General features: G+C 49.9%; 1 protein-coding gene across 2 annotated transcripts in view; it reads right to left on the bottom strand.

Annotated features, from left to right (window-relative positions):
* Window positions 1-2,420: 2,420 nt before the first annotated feature.
* Window positions 2,421-23,356, bottom strand: part of PAPSS2 (3'-phosphoadenosine 5'-phosphosulfate synthase 2) — a 74,551-nt gene continuing 53,615 nt past the window's right edge. Inside the window, exons 3-13 of one of the 2 annotated variants that reach the window (XM_043985389.1) lie at window positions 21,639-21,874; window positions 20,493-20,631; window positions 18,036-18,154; window positions 17,801-17,914; window positions 16,253-16,364; window positions 15,245-15,259; window positions 11,823-12,028; window positions 6,859-6,994; window positions 4,134-4,402; window positions 3,357-3,586; window positions 2,421-3,111 (exon numbers count right to left, since the gene is read on the bottom strand). In XM_043985389.1, coding sequence (XP_043841324.1) covers window positions 2,970-3,111; window positions 3,357-3,586; window positions 4,134-4,402; window positions 6,859-6,994; window positions 11,823-12,028; window positions 15,245-15,259; window positions 16,253-16,364; window positions 17,801-17,914; window positions 18,036-18,154; window positions 20,493-20,631; window positions 21,639-21,874 — 1,718 coding nt within the window. In that variant the 3' untranslated portion in view covers window positions 2,421-2,969. The remainder of the gene's footprint in view (window positions 3,112-3,356; window positions 3,587-4,133; window positions 4,403-6,858; window positions 6,995-11,822; window positions 12,029-15,244; window positions 15,260-16,252; window positions 16,365-17,800; window positions 17,915-18,035; window positions 18,155-20,492; window positions 20,632-21,638; window positions 21,875-23,356) is intronic. The other variant, XM_043985390.1, reaches the window with a different exon arrangement.

Consider the following 23,356-nt stretch of genomic DNA (forward strand, 5'->3'; position numbering starts at 1 on the left):
GGCATGTAGCGGTTGCCCAGTGGATCCATGTATTCATTCTCCGTTGTGTGCCAGGGATGAGGGGTACCAAGGTCCTAATGAGCTAGTCCCTGCCCTCCAGGAGACAGCTTCTCTGTACCCATGAGGGTGCACAGGTGTTTACCTTAGTCACTAGCAGCTGGGGGGGCCAAGAAGGACTTGTGTGGAAGGACCTACCTGAGCTTCCTATTGAAGGAAGTCAGGCATTTCAGGACATGGCGGTGAGGAGGGAGGACGTTCCTGCCACGGGAAAAGGTGAAGAGTCTGGAGATGGAATGTTCAGAGCAAAGGGGCCTGGGGTCACTGGGTCAGGGTGTATGGAGGGCAGTGTTTTGAGAGAGGATGAGAAAAGCCAGAGCCATTTGTATTTGATCCTAGAATTGGGGGTAAGAGGGAGCCACTGATGTTTATGGAGCGGGGACAGGGACAGGGCAGGCAATTGTGTGGAGGGTGGAACGAGTGGGGAGAGGCTTGAGGACCCATTGCAGATGGTTCAGGTGAGAAATGAGGAGGGCCTGAGCTAAGGCAGCAGCTCTTTGAATAAAGAGAAAGGGGGCATGTGTAAGAAATGTTGGGGAGATAGAAACCACATGATATGGCAGCTGACTTCTAGATGGAGCTTGAGGATCACGAGAGGTTGGGAACGTAGACGGATGGTGGCGTCCTCAACACTAAGGGGGGGGGGGAGAACTAGAAATCAAGGTGACATTTTGGTGACAGAACAACAAGATGTTCGCCAGCTTCCCTCATCTCCTCCTCGGACTCCACACGGGCATGGCTTTATGCCGTGTGCTCTAACCCTAAATGGAAGTCTAGGACGGCGCCACCTTGGACAGCTCTCTGCCTGTTGTTCCTGGCCCTTCTCCCCTGGGGGCTTAACTTTCATACCACAAAGAAACATGAATGAAGAAAGCAGACAGTCTCCTCGGGGCGGATAGTCCAGTTGGGGAAAACTTTCCTTTTCTTCCCTCTTTGGACCAGCCGCACATAAACAGGAAGGCTCCATTGCAAGAGGTTTATTAAAATATGAAAAAGCAATCATTTGCACATAGAAATCTTCATTTGCATTGAGTGTTGCAAGAGCATCTTGACACCTAGTCCTTAACATCTTCTAAGCCATGGAATATGTTAGCTAAGGCACTAAACCTATTCTCATGTTTTTAATAAATATGCTACAAAAAAAGGCAAGCGAGCGGCTTCCTACTGAGAGACGGATCACCTGTTATTGAAGAAAGGCCAGGCCAGCCAGGCTTTGCTGTGTCGGCGATGAGGCACGCTGTGGTGAGGACTTTCATAGACAAAAGGATACATTTCTGGAAAGAGAAGCTAAACCTGGGAGGGGCCCAATCTCCCCTTTCTTGCCCCTCTTGTTAAAGAGATGGAATCTGCTCTGTAGCAGAGGTGAGGGGATGAGTGGCTGCTCTCAAAGCTACAAGGATGTTTTAGGTTCCATGACAAAGATGGACATCATGAGACAAGCTGGACATATAGGGTCCATGCAAATGGAACCCTCTGAAGGAAGTGAATCTCCTGCCCCTTGACAGGCCCGATGCCCCCTGCTGCCCCTCCCGGAGCCTGCTGTCTGGCTGGCCCCACCACTGGCCCAGGGGGGAGGATGGGGAGGCTGACCACAGCCAGTGAAGGCTGCATTGTGGGTAGCAGGATTCACTTTGGCTGGGCCTCTTTTGTCACAGAGTTGTGACCTTGCATGCTGTGTGGGGCAAAGCCTGAGGTGTAGATCCATAGGACCTGGGTTTGAATCTTGGCTCTGTCACTAGCAATTTCCTTCTCCTCCTCTGTAAAAATAACAGAGTGGGGAAGAACTACAACCAACAGAGTTGTCAGACTTGCTACCTACATGTGACCTGCCTGTCCAGAATAAAATATAATTGGGAAATATTTAACAAAATAAATAAGAATATAATACAGCACAGATAATGTTAATTTGAGGTTTTCTAAGCCAATAGGGAGCTGGAGGGATCCATTTCTATTTGAGTTTGACCCCACGTTCAGCATGACCAGGAAGATTCCTTCTCTGGGCCTCAATTTCCTCACCTGTAAATGGAGGGGTTTGGACCAGGTGACCCTTGGGCAGCTGAAGGGCCTCAGAGCATCTGTAGCCCTTTTGGAGGACTGGGGATCTCCAAGGGTTCGTCTGGGCCCGAGTCCTCGAAATGGTAGCAGCCCAAGTGTCTGAGGCCAAGATGCATCCTGGGGGCTGAGGTTTTCTTTCACCAACACACACACACACACACACACACACACACACACACACTCACACACATACATATACTCAGTCACACATATGTACATACACACATATACACACATACATATACTCAGTCACACTCACATATGTACATACACACATATACACACATACATATACTCAGTCACACTCACATATGTACATACACACGCACATATATACACACATACATATACTCAGTCACACTCACTCACATATGTACATATACACACTCACACTCACACTCATACACACACACTGCCCCTTGGTCTTGATGACAGTTGGGCTAACGCTGTTATCCCGGTCTGTGCTTAGGGTGCTCCGAGGCAGGTTGCTTGCCTAGGCCGGTTCCTGGTCTTGGACCCTAATCTGCTCCCAGGGGAGTGTCTGGGCTTTTAGGGGAGGTGGGGGGGGGCTCAGCATTCTCTGGCTCTGGTCCTCAGTGCAACAAAAGAGGAGAGATACAGACAACAGTCATCTGGACTGGACCTGCCGAAGCCTTCCCGGCCGCTGGGCTGCCCTGCCAGGCACCATTCTTCCAGGTTTCCGAGTTGATTCTGCATTTGGGCCCCCTCGGACCGGGTTAGCAAGTATTCCTTTAAAATCAGAAAGTGACACGATTTCTAAGCCTCTAATCACAAAAGCAGAAAGATGAAGAGAAGAGCCCTTGGGCACAGAGAAGAGGGAGCCCCTGTCCCCAGCTCTAGTTATTCTTTTCCAGGGACCTGTAATAGTCCACGAGCACGTTCCAGGCTTTGGGGGCCATGAAGCCGTCAGGGGGATTCTCTCCTTCCCTGGCGAGCTTCCTCATCCGTGTTCCCGAGATGAAGTCAAACTCGTTGTGTCTGAAAGGGAAGCGAGAGAGAAGTGAGCCGGCTCATCGGGGATCCTGGCACAACTGAAGTCAGCAGCCCCTGCCCTGGGGGGGGGGTGCTTACTGTTTTCCAGGGAGAAGCTTTGTGAGGACTGAGGGCAGAGAGGCAGACAGCTGTTGGAGGAGGGACTAGAACCCAGATCTCCCTGGCTCCAGCAGACCCCACCTTCCCCCCTCCCCCCATACTGGATCAGGAACCAGGGGGCCTGTCTGTACCTTGCCGGGTCATAGAAGGCCATGGATTTCTGGGCCTTGTTATAGGCAGCCACACGGAAGGGGATGATCTCCACAGATGTGAGGCCGGGAGCCATGCTCAGGACCTTCCCCCCGTGCGTGGGCTCATACAGGTCTTTCTTGGTCTCAGGGTGGGGCATTCCCGCGGGGTCCCGGCCGACGATGTAGAAGTTGGCCCCAGCAATCATTCGAGACCTGCAGTGCCACTGGACCTACAGAGACATCGGGACAAGAGAGGGCCTTTGTTTATCCCCCCAGGGCAGCAAACCCTTCTCCTCAAGGGAGGCCCTGCAGGGACTGGGCCATGCCCATAGCAATGAAAACCGGGAGGGACCTTTGGCATCACCTGACTCACTCGGGAAACCCAGCCCCAGGGCACACAACTGTCTTTCCATATGGTTGGTTTCCTAGGTCTTTTGTTATAGGCATTTAGCAATATCAGTCTGAAGAGGGGCCCAGGCAGGCTCAAGGGGTCCCTCCTACAAAAAAAAAAAAAAAAAGGTGAAGTATCCCTGCGTTACAGGATCTTAGGGAAGGTCAAAGGGACAGGAGAGGCCATCCAATTCATCCACCCATTTTACAGATGAGGGAACTTGAGACCAAGAGGGATAGAGTGACATGTCTTGGGTCGTCCGGAGCCAGGATAAGAACGGAGGTTTTCTGACCTTTCACCCAGGATTCACTTTGCCCCCTGGAGCCCCTTTCCAAACAAATACTCTGGCTTTCTGCCTCAGACTAGTCATAGAAGAAACACCTCACCTCTGTGGGGCCAGCATAGAGCATTGGTGAAGGGAAGATGGCCACAATGGTTGACTTGGGGTCCAGCACCCCCTCCTCGAGCACGGCGGCGTGTTGCTTCATGCGCCACTGCAAGGGAACGTCGTCGTCCTTGGTCCAGCCCCCCAGGGGATGCAGCAACAGGACAGGATGCTTGTAGCCTCTCTCAAGCAGGCGGCGCCGTGTGTCCTGCATGAGTAGTGCATGGCCGTTGTGGACAGGATTGCGAAGCTGGAACGCAAACACCGCATCTGGAAAAGGACCGTGGGTGAGCTACAGTCAGAGAGAGCGGTTTACACAATAAGGTCTAAATGGGGACATGATTTAGACATAAAGGGGCAAGTTAGGAAAGGAAGGAATAGTTTACCTCTCAGATCTGTGGAGAGAGAAAGAATTTATGACCAAACAAGAGACAAAGAACATTGTAAAATGTTGCAAAGAACAAACTGAAATGCAAAACGGATCATTTTGATTACATTAAATTTAAAAGGTTTTGTACAAACAGAAGCAATGCAGCCAAGATTAGAAGGAAAGCAGAAAACTGGGAAACAATCTTTACAGCCAGTGTTTTTGCTAAAGACCTCATTTCTAAAATAAATAGAGAACTGAATCAAATTTAGAAGAATACAAGTCGGGGCAGCTAGGTGGCGCAGTGGATAGAGCACTGGCCCTGGAGTCAGGAGTACCTGAGTTCTAATCCGACCTCAGACACTTAACACTTACTAGTTATGTGACCCTGGGCAAGTCACTTAACCCCAATTGCCTCACTAAAAAAATTTAAATTTTTTTTTAAAAAAAGAAGAATACAAGTCATTCCTCAATTGAAAAATAGTCAAAGAATATGAATAGGCAGTTTTCAGATGAAGAAATTAAAGCTATCTATGAAAAAATCTTCTAAATCACTATTGATTAGAGAAATGCAAATTAAAACAACTCTCAGGTACCTCCTCATACCTATCAGATTGGCTAATCGAACAAAAAGGAAAATGATAAATGTGGGAGAAGATGTAAGAAAATTGGAAAACTAATGCATTGTTGGTGGAATTATGAACTAAATCCAATACATTCTAGAGAGCAATTTGGAACTATGCCCAAAGGGCTATAAAACTGTGTCCTTTGACCCAGCACTACCACTGCTAGGTCTGTATCCCAAAGAGATCATAAAAAAGGGAAAAGGACTCACATGTGCCAAAATATTTATAGCAGTTTTTTTTTTTTTTGTGGTGGCAAAGAATTGGAAATTGAAGGGATGCCCATCAATTGGGGAATGGCTGAACAAGTTATGGTATAGGAATGTAATGAAATACTATTGTGCTATAAGAAATAACTATCAGGCAGATTTCAGAAAAAACTGGAAAGACTTAAGTGGACTGATACTGAGTGAAGTGAGCAGAAGCAGGAGAACATTGTACTCAGTAACACAAAGTTGCAGGATACAAAATAAACCCACATAAATCATCAGCAGTTTTATATATTACCAACAGGGGCAGCTAGGTGGCACAGTAGATAAAGCACTGGCCCTGGATTCAGGAGTACCTGAGTTACTAGCTGTGTGACCCTGGGCAAGTCACTTAACCCCCATTGCCCCACCAAAAAAAAAAAAAAAGAGAATGGAAAACAATATATATTACCAACAAAGTCCAGCAACAACAGATAGAAAGAGAAATTCCATTTAAAATAACTGTGGACAAGATAAAATACTTGGGAGTCTACCTGCCAAGACAAACCCAAGAAGTATATGACCAGAACTATAAAACACTTTTCACACAAATAAAGTCAGATTTAAACAATTGGAAAATATTAATTGTTCATGGGTAGGCAGAGCCAACATAATAAAAATGACAGTCCTACCTAAGTTAATTTATTTATTTAGTACTATACCAATCAAACTATCACAGTAAACGCAACATTATGTGATGATCAGCTGCAATAGACTTGGCCCTTCTCGGCAATACAATGATTCAAGACAATGCCAAAAGACTCATGATGGAAAATGCTCTCCACATCCAGAAAAAGAACTGTGGGATCTGAATGCAGATTGAACCATGCTATTTTCACTTTTTTGTTGTTTTTTTTCTTTCTTGAGGTTTTTCCCTTTTGTTCTGATTCTTCTTTCACAACATGATTTAAGAGGCACTGTGTTTAACATGATTGTGCATATATAACCTATATCAGATTGGTTGTTATCTTGTGGAGGGGGAGGGAGGAAAAAATTTGGAACTCAAAATGTTATCAAAATGAATATTGAAAACCATCCTTACATGTAACTGGTAAACAATAAAATACTAATAATATTGAACAAAAAACCCAAAACACTTCTGGCTAGCAGCTGGCCAGTGAGAATAACTCAAGTCCCCAAGCCTCCAGGACCCAGACACTCATGACAACAACAGCTTTGTACACAAGTGGGGCAGAAGGCCAGAGGATGGGGCCACCCGAGAGACCAAAACCAACCCCGGGCTTACAAACCCACGCTGAGGCAGAAGCAACACCACCCAGTGAGCCTCACTGCCTGGCTCAGGGACCACACGCTTCTCCAAAGGGCAAAGGGAAGCAGAGAGCCCAGAAAGGAGCCTGTGGCCACAGCCCCTCCAAAGAGTAGCTGGCCCTGAAGCTCAGCTTTCATCTGGAAACCCCCAACCCCACACTCCTGGGGGCTGGGAAGGGGTGAGGTGGCCGTCATGGGTGTGGTGGAGGGGCTACACACCTGCATTCATCTCCTTAAATCGCTGCTTGAGCTCCAGGGGTGTGAGGCGGTACTGGTCCAGGCCATCATTCCACCTGACCCTCTCCAAGACCTGGAGGTCTCCCCCGACCAGCCAGTCCCCGCTTTCCATCACCATCTTCAAAGGAAATCAGATATTTCAATTCAATACAAGGCGAGCAGCAAATGGGTCAGGCACCCACGGTGGACACCAGGAAAGGTCCAAGGTTGCTCCCAGGCTGAGCGGAAGACGAGGTGCAGCTCCCCAGGGACAGACACGGCGGAAGCAGAACTAAGCGGGGGGGGGGGGGGGGGGGAGGGGGCGGGGGGGAGGAGGGCGAGAGCTCCAGGTCCTCAGGGAGCTGACGCTGCTCACGAGGGCCCTGAACATCGTTTTCCTTTGACCTCACAACCAGGCGATGTTATGGCCGTTTCTTAGATGGGGGAGCCGACGCCCTTGTGCGGGCCGGGGAAATTGGGCTTAGACCCAGGCCTTTCCACCTCTGGCGTGTGCTCTGCCCACTGCACCGCAATGCCTCCCACAAGCCATTCGATGGAGAGAGCAGCAGAGATGTGCAGAACAGGCTGGGATGGGAAGGCGGAGGTGCAACGTCCCAGCGGGCTTCCTGGGAAGCAGACATTTGGGCTGGGCAGGAATCCGGTCCCTGGATCACACTGAATTTCCATTTGTTTTAATCTAACCTTTGCATGCCCTTGGGGAGTCATGGAGTACAATCTGCTAGCCTTACAGAGGGGGAAACTGAGGCCAGCAGATGGTCAGAGGTCCCAAGGGGCGGGGCTTTCATCCTTACCACCCCAGGATCATTACACTGCACCCCCATCACCCCTTATGTCGGGGTCTCCTGAACAGCTGCTGTGAGCAATCCCGTGCTCCCCACAGACCCCTTCCCCCCCAACTATCTGGAGGATTCTGGCCTGGGTCAAACGCCTTTCAATCCCTTTTTAAAGGAGGACTCCAGACAGAGGCACAATCTTCCCAACTGTTTGTCTGAGGTGACTTTCTTGTCCAGCTTCGGATATTAAGGTTGAGGCAGGGGTGGGGACTCAGTAAGAATTGGCGAGGGCCCAGATAACATCTAGCCAGCCGGGCCTGCAATTATGTCCAAATAAAACAGGGGGTGGGGGCTGCCCGAGAAGCCCCCACTTTTCCTGACATCCACTTTCCCTAAAGTTTCTGTTTTCAGCCACATCGGGCCTCAGTGGACATGGTAAAGAAAGTGGGGTTAGCCAGGAAAGGAAAACCTCACATTTCTAGGGCACTTTTCTGGCAATGACCTCGGGAGGAAGGCGTTATTATCCCATTTTCCTGACGGCACAACTGTGTCTCAGAGAAGGGAAGTCATGTGCCCAGGGTCCCACAGCCTTGAAGCAGGTCTCTCTGTCACCAAGGCTAGCACACTACTAGGTTACTTTCGTAATCCCTGCTTAAGGTGTTGGAGCTCCAGCTCACACTGACGCACAGCTTGTCTGCCAAGGGGTCTACAAAAGGATCCTGGTCCCCTCAGAGACCAGGGAAACTTTCACTCTTGGTCCCCACCCTGCCCCTGGCTCCTGTGGCCACCAGGCAGCCACCTGGTGCTGCCTTGTCTGTAAAACGGGGAAAACAATACTTAATCCCTTTACAAGGGCACAGGAAAAGGTAATAACTGGTTTGGCAAAGCTTGCAGAGTCCCAGATGAAAGGCAGCCAAGATCCTCTGGGCTTTGTGATGACATGAGTATTTCCCAGTTCCTCCCGTTCCCTCCTCTGAACCTTGGCCCCTCGTTCCACCTTTGGAGGTGGGGAGGGGACACCAGCTGGCTCTAGTCTTAAAGGGAGTGTCTCTGCCTCGGGCCCCCAGCCAAGGCTTTCCCTGAGGATGTCCATCTGCACAGTCAGCTGGGGGAGGGGGTTCCTGACACTCCCAGGGAAGGGGACCCCCAGAGGATTCCTTGAAGGCCATAGCCTGAGTAATCCTGACAGTGATCCCCAAAAGAGGCAAGAGGACGTGTGGGATTCCAATCCTGCCCTGGCCACTTACTGTGTCTCCCTTAGACAAGTCACTTCATTGAGCCAGCCCTCAGTTTCCTTTTCTGCAAAATGAAGGGGGTGGGGCTAGATGGACACTAAATTCCTTTCCAGAATACAGTCCATGAGTCCTCCCTAGCTGTGTGATGCTGGCCATGTCACCTCATGGAAAGTGCCTTGGGTTTGGAATCAGGGGACTTAGCTTGTGATTTATTAGCTGTTTGATGTCCCTGCTCAAGCTCTATCAAATACAGGGGTTGGATAAGATGTTATTTAAAGCTTCTTCTGGCATTTGATCTTATTGTTGTTTGTTCTTTGCTCTCAAAGAGGCCCATGACATGGAGGGGAGGGGTGATGTCATGACTCGCACTGAAATGGATTGAAGTGAGGGAGAGCTGGGCAAGGTCACCAGCCTCACTCCCTCCTCCAGAGCCATCTGGGTACAGTGGCAAGATATAGATCAGGATGACTGGAGATGCCCCAGATGTTTTTTAAGGCAACTGGGGTTAAGGGACTTGCCCAGGGTCACACAGCTTGTGTCTGAGATGAGATTTGAACTCAGGTACTCCTGACTCCAGGGCCAGTGCTCTATCCACTGCACCACTTAGCTGCCCCAGCATTTCATCTATGACCCTTCAGGAAGCTGAAGGACTTGTCCAAGGACACATGGCTGGGTTAATTTAAAAGGGGTGATGATGACAGTCTGCAAATTGGGGTCACACAGCCAGCCTCATCCATCTCATCGAGGTTACAGATTCCTTCTTGGGGGACTTGTGCCATTGCTGGATATTTGTGACAGTCAGGGTGGGATGGCTCTCCCTCCGACAGCATCACCCTCCTCTCCCTCTGCTGCCCTCCCCACCTCACTCCAAGGCCACTGGACCCCTGAGGGACCAATCACTTTTTTAGGGACCCCAAGGAAGACTGGCCCAGGCTCCAGACCTTCCACTGTGCTGGAGCTCCAGAATACGGTGCTGTGGGAAGCCTTGGAATCATGAGACCTGACTGATACTTCTGAGCTGGGGGACCACGGATGAGTCACATCTCTCAGCCTCAGTTTACTCCTCTGTGAAATGGGATGGGGGGAGTTAACTCTAGATCAGAGACTTAAACATGGATGAACCCTTCTTAGAATTATGTTTTCAAACACATAAAATAAAGTACAGGCTATTACAGAGAAAACTGATTATATCGAAATCTAGTGATCATTTTTGTTTAAGTTCCTCGGGACTCCAGGCTAAGAATCCATCCATCAGATTATCTCTAAGAGCCCTTCTCACTCTAAGCACCAAGAAGACACAAACCCCTAAACTTTTGCAGCCAGTTTCAATGAAAGGTTTCTTCTTTGTGTCTCTGGGTAGAGAGAAAATCACCAGCTTGGATAATTACAACTAGGGATGCATGATTAAAGTGATTAGAGCATATGGTTTTTCTCAGAGGATGCCCAACACTGTAACTACAGTCTGGCTGAGGGCCCTCCAACCTTCCCATTGCCTGAAATCTGCATGTGTCATTTAGTTTCAAAGAGGAATATGCCGAGGGGAGGGTTTGCAGGCCACAAGCTGCCTCTTGCCATCCGTTTGTTCTTAGAAGGGGAGAAAAGGCAGAGGCAGGAAAGCATTCTGTGGGAAGCACAGGGAGGTAAAAGATGGGCATTGTCACCGCTGGTGGGGCTGGAGAAAGGCAGGCTTACTAATACTGAACTGGCCGGTGATTCTGGGAGGCAATTGTAAATGATGTTTGTTAAAAGAAAAGGGATAGAAATGTCCCAGCTCTTGAATCCAGAGCTCTCCCTCCTCATAAGGAGGCCAAGGACAAGACTCTGCCCTGGGCAGTAGCTTCCTTTATCTTCCTGAGATGGTGATGATGGCAGGGCCCCACAGTCCCCATCACCCTTATCCTCCTCCCTGAAGCCAGTTAATTCAGGAGTTTTTGCCCTTTCTGGGTAGTTTGCTCTTCTCCCCAGAGTCCTGGACTCACGCCTGGGGCTGATTCTTCCCCCAATGTCATCTTTTCTTTTTTAAAATCTGAACTTAACAAACCCTAAATAAAACGACCATTTATTTCCCTATACATATATAGGAGAAGACTATACATGAAACTGCAAATCTCTCATATAGAGCTTGTTTTTCTATTTATGTATATAATAGATTCAACACGATGCTTACAAAGCTGCCTCACTTGTCTATGATCCCTTTTTCTCTTTTGATTGATGTGTGCTGGGGAGAGGGGGACGTAGGAAACACTCTGGCACAGGGATAGGGAAGAAACCCTCTCCCTCCTATCTCTTTGCCCCATTTATTTTAAAAGGAACCCTTTGTAACAAACATTCCCATTGAAACAAAGGCAGTCCTCACATTGGCCGTGTCCCCGAATGCTGCCTCATTCTGCACTCTGAGCCCATCCTGTCTGTCTGTTGCCTGTCAGGGGCCGCTCCCTCCCCGTCTCTGCTTACTGACTCCCTTCCAGGCCTAATGAAAATCTCACCTTCTCCAAGAAAAGCCTCCCTGGGTGCCCCTTGATGCCGGCACCTGGTTATCTCCAATTTATATTGTCAATAGCTTGCTTGTATGTCATATCCCTCCATTGGACGTGGGCTCCTTGAGGGTCAGGGACTGTCTTTTATCTTGCTTTGTGTCCCCAGGGCTCAGCACAGGCCCTGGTATACAGTTGGTGCCTAATATATGTTTGATATACATTGGTACACAAGGATCCTTCTTTCTTTGATTACTGTGGACTCCAGGCCTGGTCAAAGGGCATGCCCACTGGAGCGACTCGGGGGCATGGTCCACCCCAACCTCTCCCAGCCTTTGTTCCCACTGTTCCCTGAGCCTAGAACACCCTCCTTCCTTTCTTTGCTTGTCAGACTCCTGCCCAGCCTTTAGTGTTCTCATCTGTAGAATGGGGTGAACCTTATATATGAGCTCTCCTTCACGTACCTTGATATGGGGGTGCTGGGCACAGGTAGTCCCCCAGACACGGGCACAGCGCTCCTCCTTCAGGTGCGGATAGAATTCTGGGTCCCTCAGGATGGCCACTTTCCGTCCTTCATATTCCAGGGTAAACTCGCTGCATCCCTGAAGGCACTTCCGGTCATCCTCGGAGACGGGGAGGACAATGGGAACGCTCAGGTTGATGATGCCGTCTGTGGGAAGAAGCCCGAGGAGACGTTGACACACAGCACGTTCTGCATGGGCTGGGCCATCCCTGGGATGCCTCAGGGGTCCCCAGCAGGTCCAGGGAGGATAAGGACTTGTTCAAAGAACCAGGGGCACCATTCGAACTCCAAACCCAGCATCCCTTTCACACCACACTACCTGGATGAGGGCTATGAGAAGGTTGAGGCCCCCTTGAAAAATACCCCAAGGAGCAGCTAGGTGGTGCAGTGGATAAAGCCCTGGCCCTGGATTCAGGAGGGCCTGAGCTCAAATCCAGCCTTAGACACTTGATAAGTACTAGCTGTGTGACCCTGGGCAAGTTACTTAACCACCATTGCCCCGCAAAAATAAATAAACAAACAAATAAACAAATAAATGAGTGAATAAAAAAGTAGCAGACAATCAATTTTAAAAATAAACATTACCTAAAAAAAAAAAGGAAAAGAAAAATACCCCCAAACAAGTCAGAAGGTCTGAAGCTAGCCCAGGACTCTTGGCACACCTACTGTGGTTCAGGATCCAAGAGCAGGGCTCATGGGTCCTGGACTTTGGGGGGCCATGGGAAAGTCCCTGGCTGTAGTCACAGGGATGTAGCATTGAAAGTGGTGAATCATCTTTGAAGGCCTTTACTGGCAGACCCTCAGGTCACTGAGTGACCTTGGGAAAGTCCCCTGTCCTCCCTGGGCCTCAGTTTTCTTATCTTCAAAATGGGGGTGGGGTGGGGTTTGGACTCCATGGACTCCTCAGGTCTGAAGATTCTGACTCAAGTGCATGCAGCTTCTTACAAACCAATGGATCCTGCACGAGAATCACTTCCTGCTCCTCTTCTGACTGGTTCCTGCCCTGCCCCTGCCAGAGGGACCTGGGTGGGCAGGCCTCTGTTTTCCCATCTGTGGCATGGCCTTGTGCTCCCCAGCCTCCTTACAGGACTGCAGGAGCTGTGATCATTTTTAAAAAGGCCACCGACCTTCTCGGCTGCTCAGCACGGCCCTCTCCATCCAGTTGGACTTTTTGGATCGGTGACTGAATGAAGCTGTGGCACCGGGGAGCCCCTAGTCTTGCAAAGACCTCTCCCAGTAACCCTCATTGATCCAAAAGTCACCCAATCCACCTCAAAACTGCCAATGCAGTCCCAAGACGTGACTGCAAGAAGCCATGTGGGACTCTACTCCCAACATCACCCATCTTAGACAAGAGGGGCCTCTAGTCCAACCCTGTCATCTTCCAGTTATCTGGAAAACTCCTTTATCCAGACTCTCTTGGTTTCCAAGGATGCTGGATAAATGATGCCCCAAGGCGTGTACCATCAGCCTGGCACATGAAAGGAGCATCTTGCGTTAATTGTGCTTTGAGGGGCAAAATGGGGGTTGGAGAAGATGAGTTCCTCAGCTCTAACTCTATAGTCCTCGTCACTCCCCATATGTCTTTTTGCCTCTGTGGGCCTCCGCTTCCCTGCCTGTAAAATAAGAGAGGTCGGAGCACATGGTCTCTAAGGTCCGGTGAATCACTCATCTTGTGATGAGGGTGTGGGAAGAACTCTGGCTTTTGAGTGGGAGGTCGGGTTTATATCCCAGCAAGGGTACCGACGGGCTGCCACAGGAAAGTCAAATGCCCTCTCTGGCCTCAGTTTTCTCCTCTGTGAAATGGATTATCAAGGCATGGCAAACTACAGTCTGAGGGTAAAATCCAACCCAAGTTTGCTTTTGTGAAGCCAGAGCACCAGGAATGACCTTTCCATCTTAAAACCTTATTTTAGGGGCAGCTAGGTGGCACAGTGGATAGAGCACCAGCCCTGGAGTCAGGAGGACCTGAGTTCAAATGTGGCCTCAGAAACTTAACACTTAATAGCTGTGTGACCCTGGGCAAGTCACTTAACCCCAATTGCCTCACCAAAACCAAAACAAACCAAAACAAAAAAAAACAAAACAAATTTAAAAAACTCCTTATTTTAAAGTGTAAAAGCCAGTCTCAGCATTACTGCTGCCCTCCAAAAACAGTGTGAACCTGTTCCAGAGGGAAGTGTGTAGGCCAGGTTTGGGGTCACCAGCCATCTTTTGGAAACAGGGCCCAATGGGCGGAGGCCCACAGAGGGAGCAGCAGAGGGGACCCCAAAACCGAGATGAGGCGCCTGTGAGCTGGGGATGAAAACCCTCTGCGCCAAAGGCCACTATCACTATCCCAGAGTCCCCAAGAATATGGCTAGGCCTTTTTCTCCAGCTCCTCTCCTCCTGCAACGGCAAGGACTGGGAAAGGCCCAGTTTCCCCTCTGCCCCCCCCCACTCCCTAGTGTGACAGGGCTGAAGTCATCCAGTCACCCAAGACACATTCTTGAGGACTCTGTGATCTCGGGGGGCCATAGATTCAGAGAAGGAACTTAAAGGTCATCTAGTCTGCCTGACGGTTTACCATGATAAGGGCAGAGTCATGATTTGAACCCAGGTCTTCACTGTCCAAATTCATCTCTATGTCCTGGGCTTGAGATTGGGGTCTTTTTCAGAGGTGGACGTTGAGGCCCAAGTGACTTGCTCACAGTCTCACAGGTGGTATGGGGCAGAGCTGAGGTTTGAGCCCTGTCTCCCCATCCAACCCTCTTCCCCCACCATCCCTGCTCCCTGGTAAAAACCACAGGAAACCAAAGTCCAAGGACGTTTTCCTTCCTTGCTCACTCGGAGCATGGGCCCTGCTCCCCCACTTGGGACCATCCCAGAAGCTTTCATCAGCTTTGGATTCCATCATCATCTATCAATTGTTGTTTCAAAATCACTTTCATGCACAATCACAAGTGTGCCGCGGAGGTGGCATCGAAGTTCATGCATAATCCAACCAGATGTGCCCACTTCAACTCCCACCTAAAACCCGCTCAGCCTCGAAGGTCCAGAAAATCACAAGAAAATGGGTTCTTGACCCCAGTGACCCAAGAGGAGCATGGACAGAAAATGCTCAGGGCCTCTCCCCCCAATCGCTCTGCACCCCAAGGTGTCTGGCTGCAGGCCATTGACAGCAGCACGGACCACGGCTGCCTCTTTGGCCTCCCCACCCACATTGCATGTACTCTTCAGTAACTGGTTGGATCATGAACTCCAGTCAATTAGCACTGGCTAATTTGGATTCTTTTTTTTGCTATTAAAAATCTCTATTTCCAATTAATGTGAAATATCTAATTATAGTCATTCAACTACTTGAAAAGTTATTAAAGTACGTACCAGGAAGGATCATGCCTGGGGAAACATAAACACAATTAAACGTGTTTTCAACCCCCACTGGAATCATCTCAAGAGTCATTTTAAGAGGAACTAACTCATTGAGTGGATCGATCACATGTGGCCTCACTTGCTCTCCTTGACATTGAACTTGATGTGTTGGGAAGATGGGCCCAGAAGAGGGCTTCCTGCTCCTGGCAGCCCCTGGGAGGGGCCCGGTTTTGTCTCTGTGGAGGAGCCCCATTGGGTGGATTCTAAGCCCTCACTTTGGGGAAATAGCTGTGGGAGCAGCCTAGAGCAGTCACACAAAAATGCCAGCTCAATGCTGAAAGCTCCTGCCCCACTCCAAGGTCTGACCCTGCTTGCAATCCTTCACTCGAGCGTCGGCTCACTGTTGGGCAGGTATCATGGGTCTGGTTATGCCCATTTTTTCAGGAGCCCAGGGCTTGGGACTGTTTGGGGCAGGAGCTGATGAGAGCCTTCTGATTTTCCCCGATACGCCAGTCCCAAAGGACTCTGGGCAACTCACTCTTTCCCGTGATCCCACAACTGGGGGGGGGGTGGAGGGAGGGGCTGCTAATCTTTGGTTCTTGTCCTTTTTAAATCGATCCATGGTTTTCCAAGGCTGAGAGTCCTTTCTCTCCACCAAAAAATGTCCCTTCCCATTTTTCTCAGGAAACCTCTCATATGCTTCTTGGTCACTTAGAACACCTGGGTTTGATTCTGGTTTTCTGGCCACCTTCCAGTGGGCAAGTCAGTGCCCCTCGCTGGGCTTCAGTTTCTGCATCTGTCAAACCAGGGGGTTCCCTTCCAGCCCTCAGGCCAAATTCAAAGCTCAGGATGTGGTGGTCAGACAAGTTAGATTGGCCCTAATTGGGGCGTTTATCTGCCCCGTGATGTTGTCTGCTCAACCAGGAACGTTTCTCAGAGCCTCTGTAGGCCTGGAAGGAAAGGATCCCCCTCTGCACTCCCACCCCCATGATTAGAAGTCACGGGAAAGAAGACTCCTACCATCCAGCAACGTGTCAAAGTGTATCACTTGCAGAAACTCCTTCTCCCGCATGAAGCCCTTGAGGGGTGTGGCCCAACCTTCGCTCAGCACTTGAACCCACTGCATATCCAGCTGCAAAACAGAGAGAAGAGGGTGAAGGGGGGGGCAGGGGCAGCCTGTCTTTGTGCCCCACCCCGCCCCGCCCGGGCTGTTCCTAGACCCCTTCCTGGTACCCAGTGGGCTCTGAGCTCACTCCTATCCTGGGGGCCCAGTCTTAGGACATATGTATTCCCATGATCTTTCTAAGGAGTGTGCTGAAAAAGGTTTGCAGTCATCCTTCAGTCTCCTCTGCCCTGCTCCCAGCAGAATAAGGGGGCTCAAAGGCTGCCTGGTCTACCTGCCCTGACTCAGAAGCTCCCCCCCTTCCCCATCCCCCAACAAGTGCCCTGATAAGTGGGTGACCGACCCCAAGTCAATGTGAAGCGTCACAAGCAGCTTCAGTCTATTTGAGCCTCCCCTCCCCAGCATGATGGGAATCACATCTGGAAGCCTCCCTTCCTCCCCCAAGAAGCTGAGGCTTTGGGTTGAATAGACAGAACTATGAGCCCACCATAGCAGGAACTGTACCTCACACATTTGTTGTTGCCCTGAAGCTCTTCCCTACCCCCAACACACCTCATGATTAAGCTGGGGGTAGGGCAGTGGTCTCCTCCTAGACAGTCAGCATCAGGAAAGCGGGAGCAGTCTGACCTGAACTTAGTCTGGGCAGTAGCCCTGTGAATGGTCAGGGCTCAAATAAGTTGGGAGGGAGAGAGGGAGACAGAGAGAGACAGAGACAGAGAGACAGAGACAGACACAGAGAGAAAAACAGAGAGACAGAGATAGAGAGAAGAAGGAGGAGGAGGAGGAGAGAAAGGGAGGGAGGGAGGGAGGGAGAGAGACAGAGAGACAGAGAGACAGAGACAGACACAGAGAGAAAAACAGAGAGACAGAGAGAAGAAGAAGGAGGAGGAAGAGGAGGAGGAGGAGAGGAAGAAAGGGAGGGAGGGAGGGAGGGATGCTGGCAGGAAGCATTGGAAGGGAGAAGAGGTCTGCCCCTGTCAGTTGCTATCTCTGGGACCCTGCTTTGGTGGAAAGAGCACCCAATTTGGAGTGAGAGAATCTGGAATCAAACTCCTCCTGACATTGATTAAAGATGGGTGACCCTAGACAGGTCACTTCACTTGGCCTCAGTTTCCCCATCTGTCAAATGAGGGAGCTGGACCACACGGACTCTGAGATCCCTTCCCGCTCTAGCTCAGTGATTTTAGGTTTGACCCCCTGAGGTCCCCTCCAGTCTAAATCCTAAGAGTCTTTTGTTCCACTCTACCCAGCACTGAGCACAGTGCCCTGTACCTAGTAGGTGCTTAATAAATGCTTGTTAACCTCTGGTCAGATCAGAAGCTCCCAGTGAGCAGTCAGACAGGAAGAGTTTGGGGCATCGCTGGGATCAGATGCTCCAGGGAAAAGCTCTTGGCTCCCCTCCCTCCACCCTCCCCATTCCCACCTCATCACCAAGGATCAGTCACCTTGGTGATTGGTAAGGAAGGCAACTTCTCGGCTTCCGCCCGAACCGCGTCCAGTTTGTTTTCAGGCACGAAAAGCTCATGGATGCCTTTTGTGACCGAGTGGGGCACGATCGTCTGCGGCCAAAGGGAAACAGAGACACCCGCCATGAAACGAGAAGCCCTCGGAAGACTGGACTGCCCCTCTCCCCCAGCTTGTCTCTTAATGGAGCATCCCCTGGAGGAAGCCCCCACCCACCTGCTCCTGAAGCAAGTCCACCACCTGCTGCACACAGTCGCTCACTGACGACAGGTTGGTTTTCACCACCAGTTCAGGGGTTTCTGGCTTTTCATATTCAGAGTCGATTCCAGTAAACCCTGGAAGTAGGACAGAGGAAAATGTCTTCCATCAGAAGGGCATCATTCGCTTAATCAAAGGGGAAGCCCTTGCCAGGGTAATGAACCAGAAAGAAGCACCAATGACCATTCTTGGTTTCCAGTGAATACACACAGACACAATGAGTGAGATCGCATTTGTGTCCACCTCCCTCCGCCCTACTCCCAAGTAGAATGGAAGTTCCTGCGGGACAGGCACCATTTTCTTTTTTCAATGGGGCAGCTCGGTGTTACAGTGGGTAGGGGACTGGGCTTGGGGTCAGCAAAACCTGAGTTCAAATCTGGCCTCAGGCACTAAGTGTTGGCCCCAGCCCCCTTATCATGTCACCATTTATACCCAGCCAAACCTCAGTCACTCCCACCTTTGCTTCTACACACATGCTACTGAATGAAGGTAAGGGGAAAAATTGCACAACTATTTTCACTGGGTCCACTGAAAATTTGTTACACAACCTCAACTGGGCCCTCACTGCTGCTTGGTAATCCTTATCAACTCCATATTCTACTCCCGACAGCTGCTCTTCCAACCCTTCTCTTCCCTCCTCAAACCTCCCATGGCTCCCCCTGCCCACCCTCTCTGCTGAGGTCAATGCCTCAAGTTTTCCAGGAAAAAAAATGAGGCCATTTGGTATGAACCCCCTCTTCTCCCCTCTCCTGCCCCTCCCATGACTCAGGCACCTTCTGCCCCTCTCTCCTCCTTCACCCCTGGCTCACATGAAGAGGCAGCCTTACTCCTCACCAAGGCCAACCCCATCTACCTGTTCAAACCATCCCCTTCCATCCTGGCTCCTCCAACACATTGCTCCCTCTGTGATCCCCACTTTATCATTTAGCTTCAATCCCTCTCTTCCCTACTGCCTTCAAACATGCCCCACCCTAACAAGAGAACCAGACAAGAAGCCTCACTTGATCCTCCCATCCCTGTTAACTATCGTCCTGCATCTCTTCTACCCTTTCTAGCTAAGCTCCTTGAAAGGACCGTCTACACTAGCTGCCTCCACTTTCTCTGGCTTCCAACCTCATCATTCCACCAAACCTGCTCTCTCCCAAATGACCAAAGATCTCCCAGTTGCCAAATTCAGTGGAGTTTTCTCCATCTTCTGTCTCCTGACCTCTCTGCAGCCTTGGATTGTTGACCACTCTCTCCTCCTGACACTCTTCTGTCGAGGTTATTGGGATATTCAACCCCCGCCTTCCTGGTTCTCCTCCTCTGACTGCTCCTTCTCTGTCTCCTTTGCGGGACCAGCCTCCAGATCATACCTTCTAAACACAGCGGTCCCTCGGGCTACTGTCCCGGGTCCACTTCTCTCCCCCCTCTTTACAATTTCACTTGGCGACCTCATCATCTCCTGTGCATTCAATGACCTTCTCTAGGCTGATGACTCTCACATATCTCTTTCCTGCCCCAGCCTCTCTGCTGGCCTCCAGTCTCTCATTTCCAAAACAGGACTCAGGATCTTTCCCCCTAAACCACACCCTCCCCCGCCTTCCTTATCCCTGAAGAGGACACCTCTGTCCTCCCAGACCTCAGGCTCATAACTTAGGAGTCACCATGGACTGCAGACTGGTACCCTCTCTGTCATGTATGAGTCTTAGGTCACATCCTGGGCTTCTGGGAGGTCCCAGGGTCCCTCAGAGGCAGAATTTGAACTCAGATCCCCCAGACTTCATCTCTGTTCCCCCTTTCATGCATCCTCACATAGCACTTAGAATGTGGGTGTTATCTTTCTTTCCCTTTTCCTTCTGAGAATCCCTGGGTCTCATAGCTGAAATGGGGCAGGGAGGCCACCCAGCCCAGCCCGTTCTTGAAGGGTTGGTGTGTCTTGTTATTTTTCGGGTGACACACAGAAATTGATGGCCATATTAGCATCATTAGAAGATCTGGAATTAGAAGGGACTTTGATATATGAGGAAACTGAGAGAAACATAAGGTCGCGTGACCTGCCCACAAGTGGCAAGCAACCAAGGCAGAATTTGAACCCAGGCCCCAGAATTGCAATCTGTGATTCCATTACAGGATCACAGATTCAGAGCAGGAAGGAACCTCACAGGCTATCTATTCTCACCAGACGTTTTGCAAATGAAGAATCTGAGGTCCAGGGAGGGGAGGTGACCCTCCAAGTGGCATGTTGTTTTGTCTTTGTCTCCTAGGTGCCTAGAACAATTCTAGCTCACAGGAGACGCTTGACAGCTAGGATCTGAACCCAGGACTCTCCACTCTTTCCATCTTCCACAACCTGGGGAAAGGTCATTGCTACTTCCGGGACAAGAAGAAGCCGGAAGGAGACACTAGGAAAATCCACCCCTTGGGCCATCCTACCTTTGATTTCCCCAGCCCTGGCTTTCTTGTAGAGGCCTTTCACGTCTCTGCTTTCACAGATGTTCAGAGGGGCATCGACAAAGACTTCAAAGAAGGGCAGTCCTGCTGACTCGTGGATTTTACGGGCATTCTCCCGGTCCTATAAAAACCAGATCATTTGTTTCACATGAAAGGCATGTGGCACAAGCAGGGCCAACTTGGTTTTCCTCCCTTTTCTTTGTTTGTTTAAAGTGAAAGTCAATCAGTTAGCAAGAAACCTTTGTTGAGCATTGCTGTAGGCCAGGCACTAGGTGTGTGTGCCTTTGTCAGAGTCCTGCCCCATAAAAATCCCAGGGAAGGTCAAATTTGGGAATGTTTCTGCTCCCCCCTTCCTTTGAAGGATGAGTTAACACGCCAGGGGCCAGGGTCTAAAGTGCTCAGCTCCCAGAGGTCCTCAGCTGCGGACATGGGGCTTCTGGAGACAGGTTTTAGGGGTGGGAACACAGCCCTCCTCTCTACCTCTCAGAAGCCTTCTCGTTTAGGGCCACCTTTTATAGGAAGGGGGAAGGAGTAAGATAACGACGAAGGTCATTGACTGAAGTTTAGGGAGGGAAGGAAAGACCTTTGAGTTCTGACCCTTCCTGCCCATTCTTATTGTCTTTCTCCCAAACTTGTATTTGTTCATCTGCCTAATGTGGCATCTGCCGGAGAGAGTGAGGCTGGTGACTTTGCACAGCTCCCTCACTTAAATCCAATTCAGTGCAAGTCACTGGGCTACCTCTCACATAAGACTTCTTGTCACCCTCACCTCTTGAGGTAATTTTTTTTTTGTGAGGCATTTGGAGTTGTGACTTGCCCAGGGTCACACAGCTAGTAAGTGTCAAGTGTCTGAGGCCAGATTTGAACTCAGGTCCTCCTGACTCCAAGGCCGGTACTCTATTCACTGTGCCACCTAGCTGTCCCAAAGTAATTTTTTATTACTTTGCATTTGTTTAGATCTAGCCACACACCGTGTCTTCCCGATAGAATGTGAGCTCCCGGAGGACCGGAAATCCTGTTCTGAGTCTTTGCATCCTCAAGACCTGACAGAGTGCAGCGCAGAGTAGGCGCTTTGTCTGTTGTCATCAAATGGATCCATCGCAAAGAATGAACTCCGAGCCAACTCACCTTTGCAAAGGGAGAGATGAAGCTGGTGATGCAGACCAGCCCGGCATCAGCAAATAGCTTGGCCACCTCAGCGATCCGGCGGATGTTTTCTTCTCGGTCCCCCGTGGAGAAGCCTAGGTTTTTGTTGAGGCCGTGGCGCACGTTGTCCCCATCCAGGGAGTAGCAAGGGATGGCATTGGACACCAGATATTCTTCCAGGGCAAAGCTGATGGTTGTTTTTCCAGCACCAGAGAGACCTGTTTGGGAATAGAGGGGGCTAAGCAGGAAGCATCTCTGGAACCATTAGCCAAAGCAAGCTCATTCAACCATTGATGTAGGAGGCAAAAAAGGGGTTAATAGAAAAACCTAATATCCAAGCTCTAATTCAGATATTAGCTCCACCAGGGAGTTAGATCGCAGTTAATGGATAATTTACAAGTCAAAGTGCTAGGTTCTCATACCCAGTGATCAGCATCCATAATGGACCAAAGCGGGTCAGGTCAAAATAACAATAAAGGAAAAGACAAGGTTATAGAAATTCTAAAGAAAAATGATTATATATATATATTTGCAGGGCAATGGGGGTTAAGTGACTTGCCCAGGGTCACACAGCTAGTGTCAAGTGTCTGAGGCTGGATTTGAACTCAGGTACTCCTGAATCCAGGACCAGTGCTTTATCCACTGCGCCACCTAGCTGCCCCAAAATGATTATATTTTGAAACTAGCCTTGGGAATCAGAAAGAGACATGCGCAGAAAAGACCAAATTTGTCCCCAGATTCACCTTATGACGTGTAAACCCCCAAAACACACCTCCACTGAAAAAGGTACCCGCCTCAGGGGTTGGCTTAGGACCCCCAGGAACTCCAAATTAGGATAAGCCCTCCCTTGTAACACCCCTAGGTGGAGATTATTATAATGAGACTGATAAATCAATTTATCCATACTATAAATATAACTGTCTTTCCTTTCACTATTCGAGAGATTCCTTTCCAATATTCTGGTTCTCTCCCTGTGGTCAGCCACAGTATTGCAATAAAACTTGGGAAACTGAGTCACTGAGTCTTGTAATTCTTTTGGGACGACTCACAATCAATTTGACCCTAAATTCCATCCCACATCACCGTCAGTCAGGGCGACTTGACCTCAGAGCATCTGTGACAAATTCAAACTGATTCTACACCCCCCCCCACTGGAGGACAGAAATGAGACCCCCGACTCCCAGGGTAGGATGCCAGGACTTCCTAAACACCCTCCTCTCCCCAGGGCTCGGCAGAGTGCATTGGTGGGGGGGGGGGCTTCAGAAATGCATGTTGGCTGGTTGATCAAATTGCTTTAGAGATGAGGAAACTGGGGATCCCATAAGACAAGTTACAGAGGTAATAAATAAGTCATAGGCGGTGACTGGATTCTCTGACGCCCACTGCAGGGAGCTTAGGGAATAGCCGCTGGTCAAGGGGAGTAATGGGACATAAGACTGAGTAGGTAGGTTGGAACCAGCTAGAGGAAGAGCTTAAATGCCAGGCTGAGGAGCCTGCTAGGTGGTACGGTGCACAGAGCACTGGGCTTGGCACAACTCATCTTCCTGAGTTCAAAGCTGGCCTCAGAGACTTACTAGCTGTGTGACCCTGGTCAAGTCACTTCACCCTGTTTGCCTCAGTTTCCTCACCTGTAAAAAATGTTGGTTGAATTGAACTGAGGTATATAACATACAAAGAAGGAGAGAAGTGGGTAAAATTTA

Source organism: Dromiciops gliroides, chromosome 2 (assembly GCF_019393635.1).
Source record: "Dromiciops gliroides isolate mDroGli1 chromosome 2, mDroGli1.pri, whole genome shotgun sequence".
Taxonomy (NCBI): Eukaryota; Metazoa; Chordata; class Mammalia; order Microbiotheria; family Microbiotheriidae; genus Dromiciops; species Dromiciops gliroides.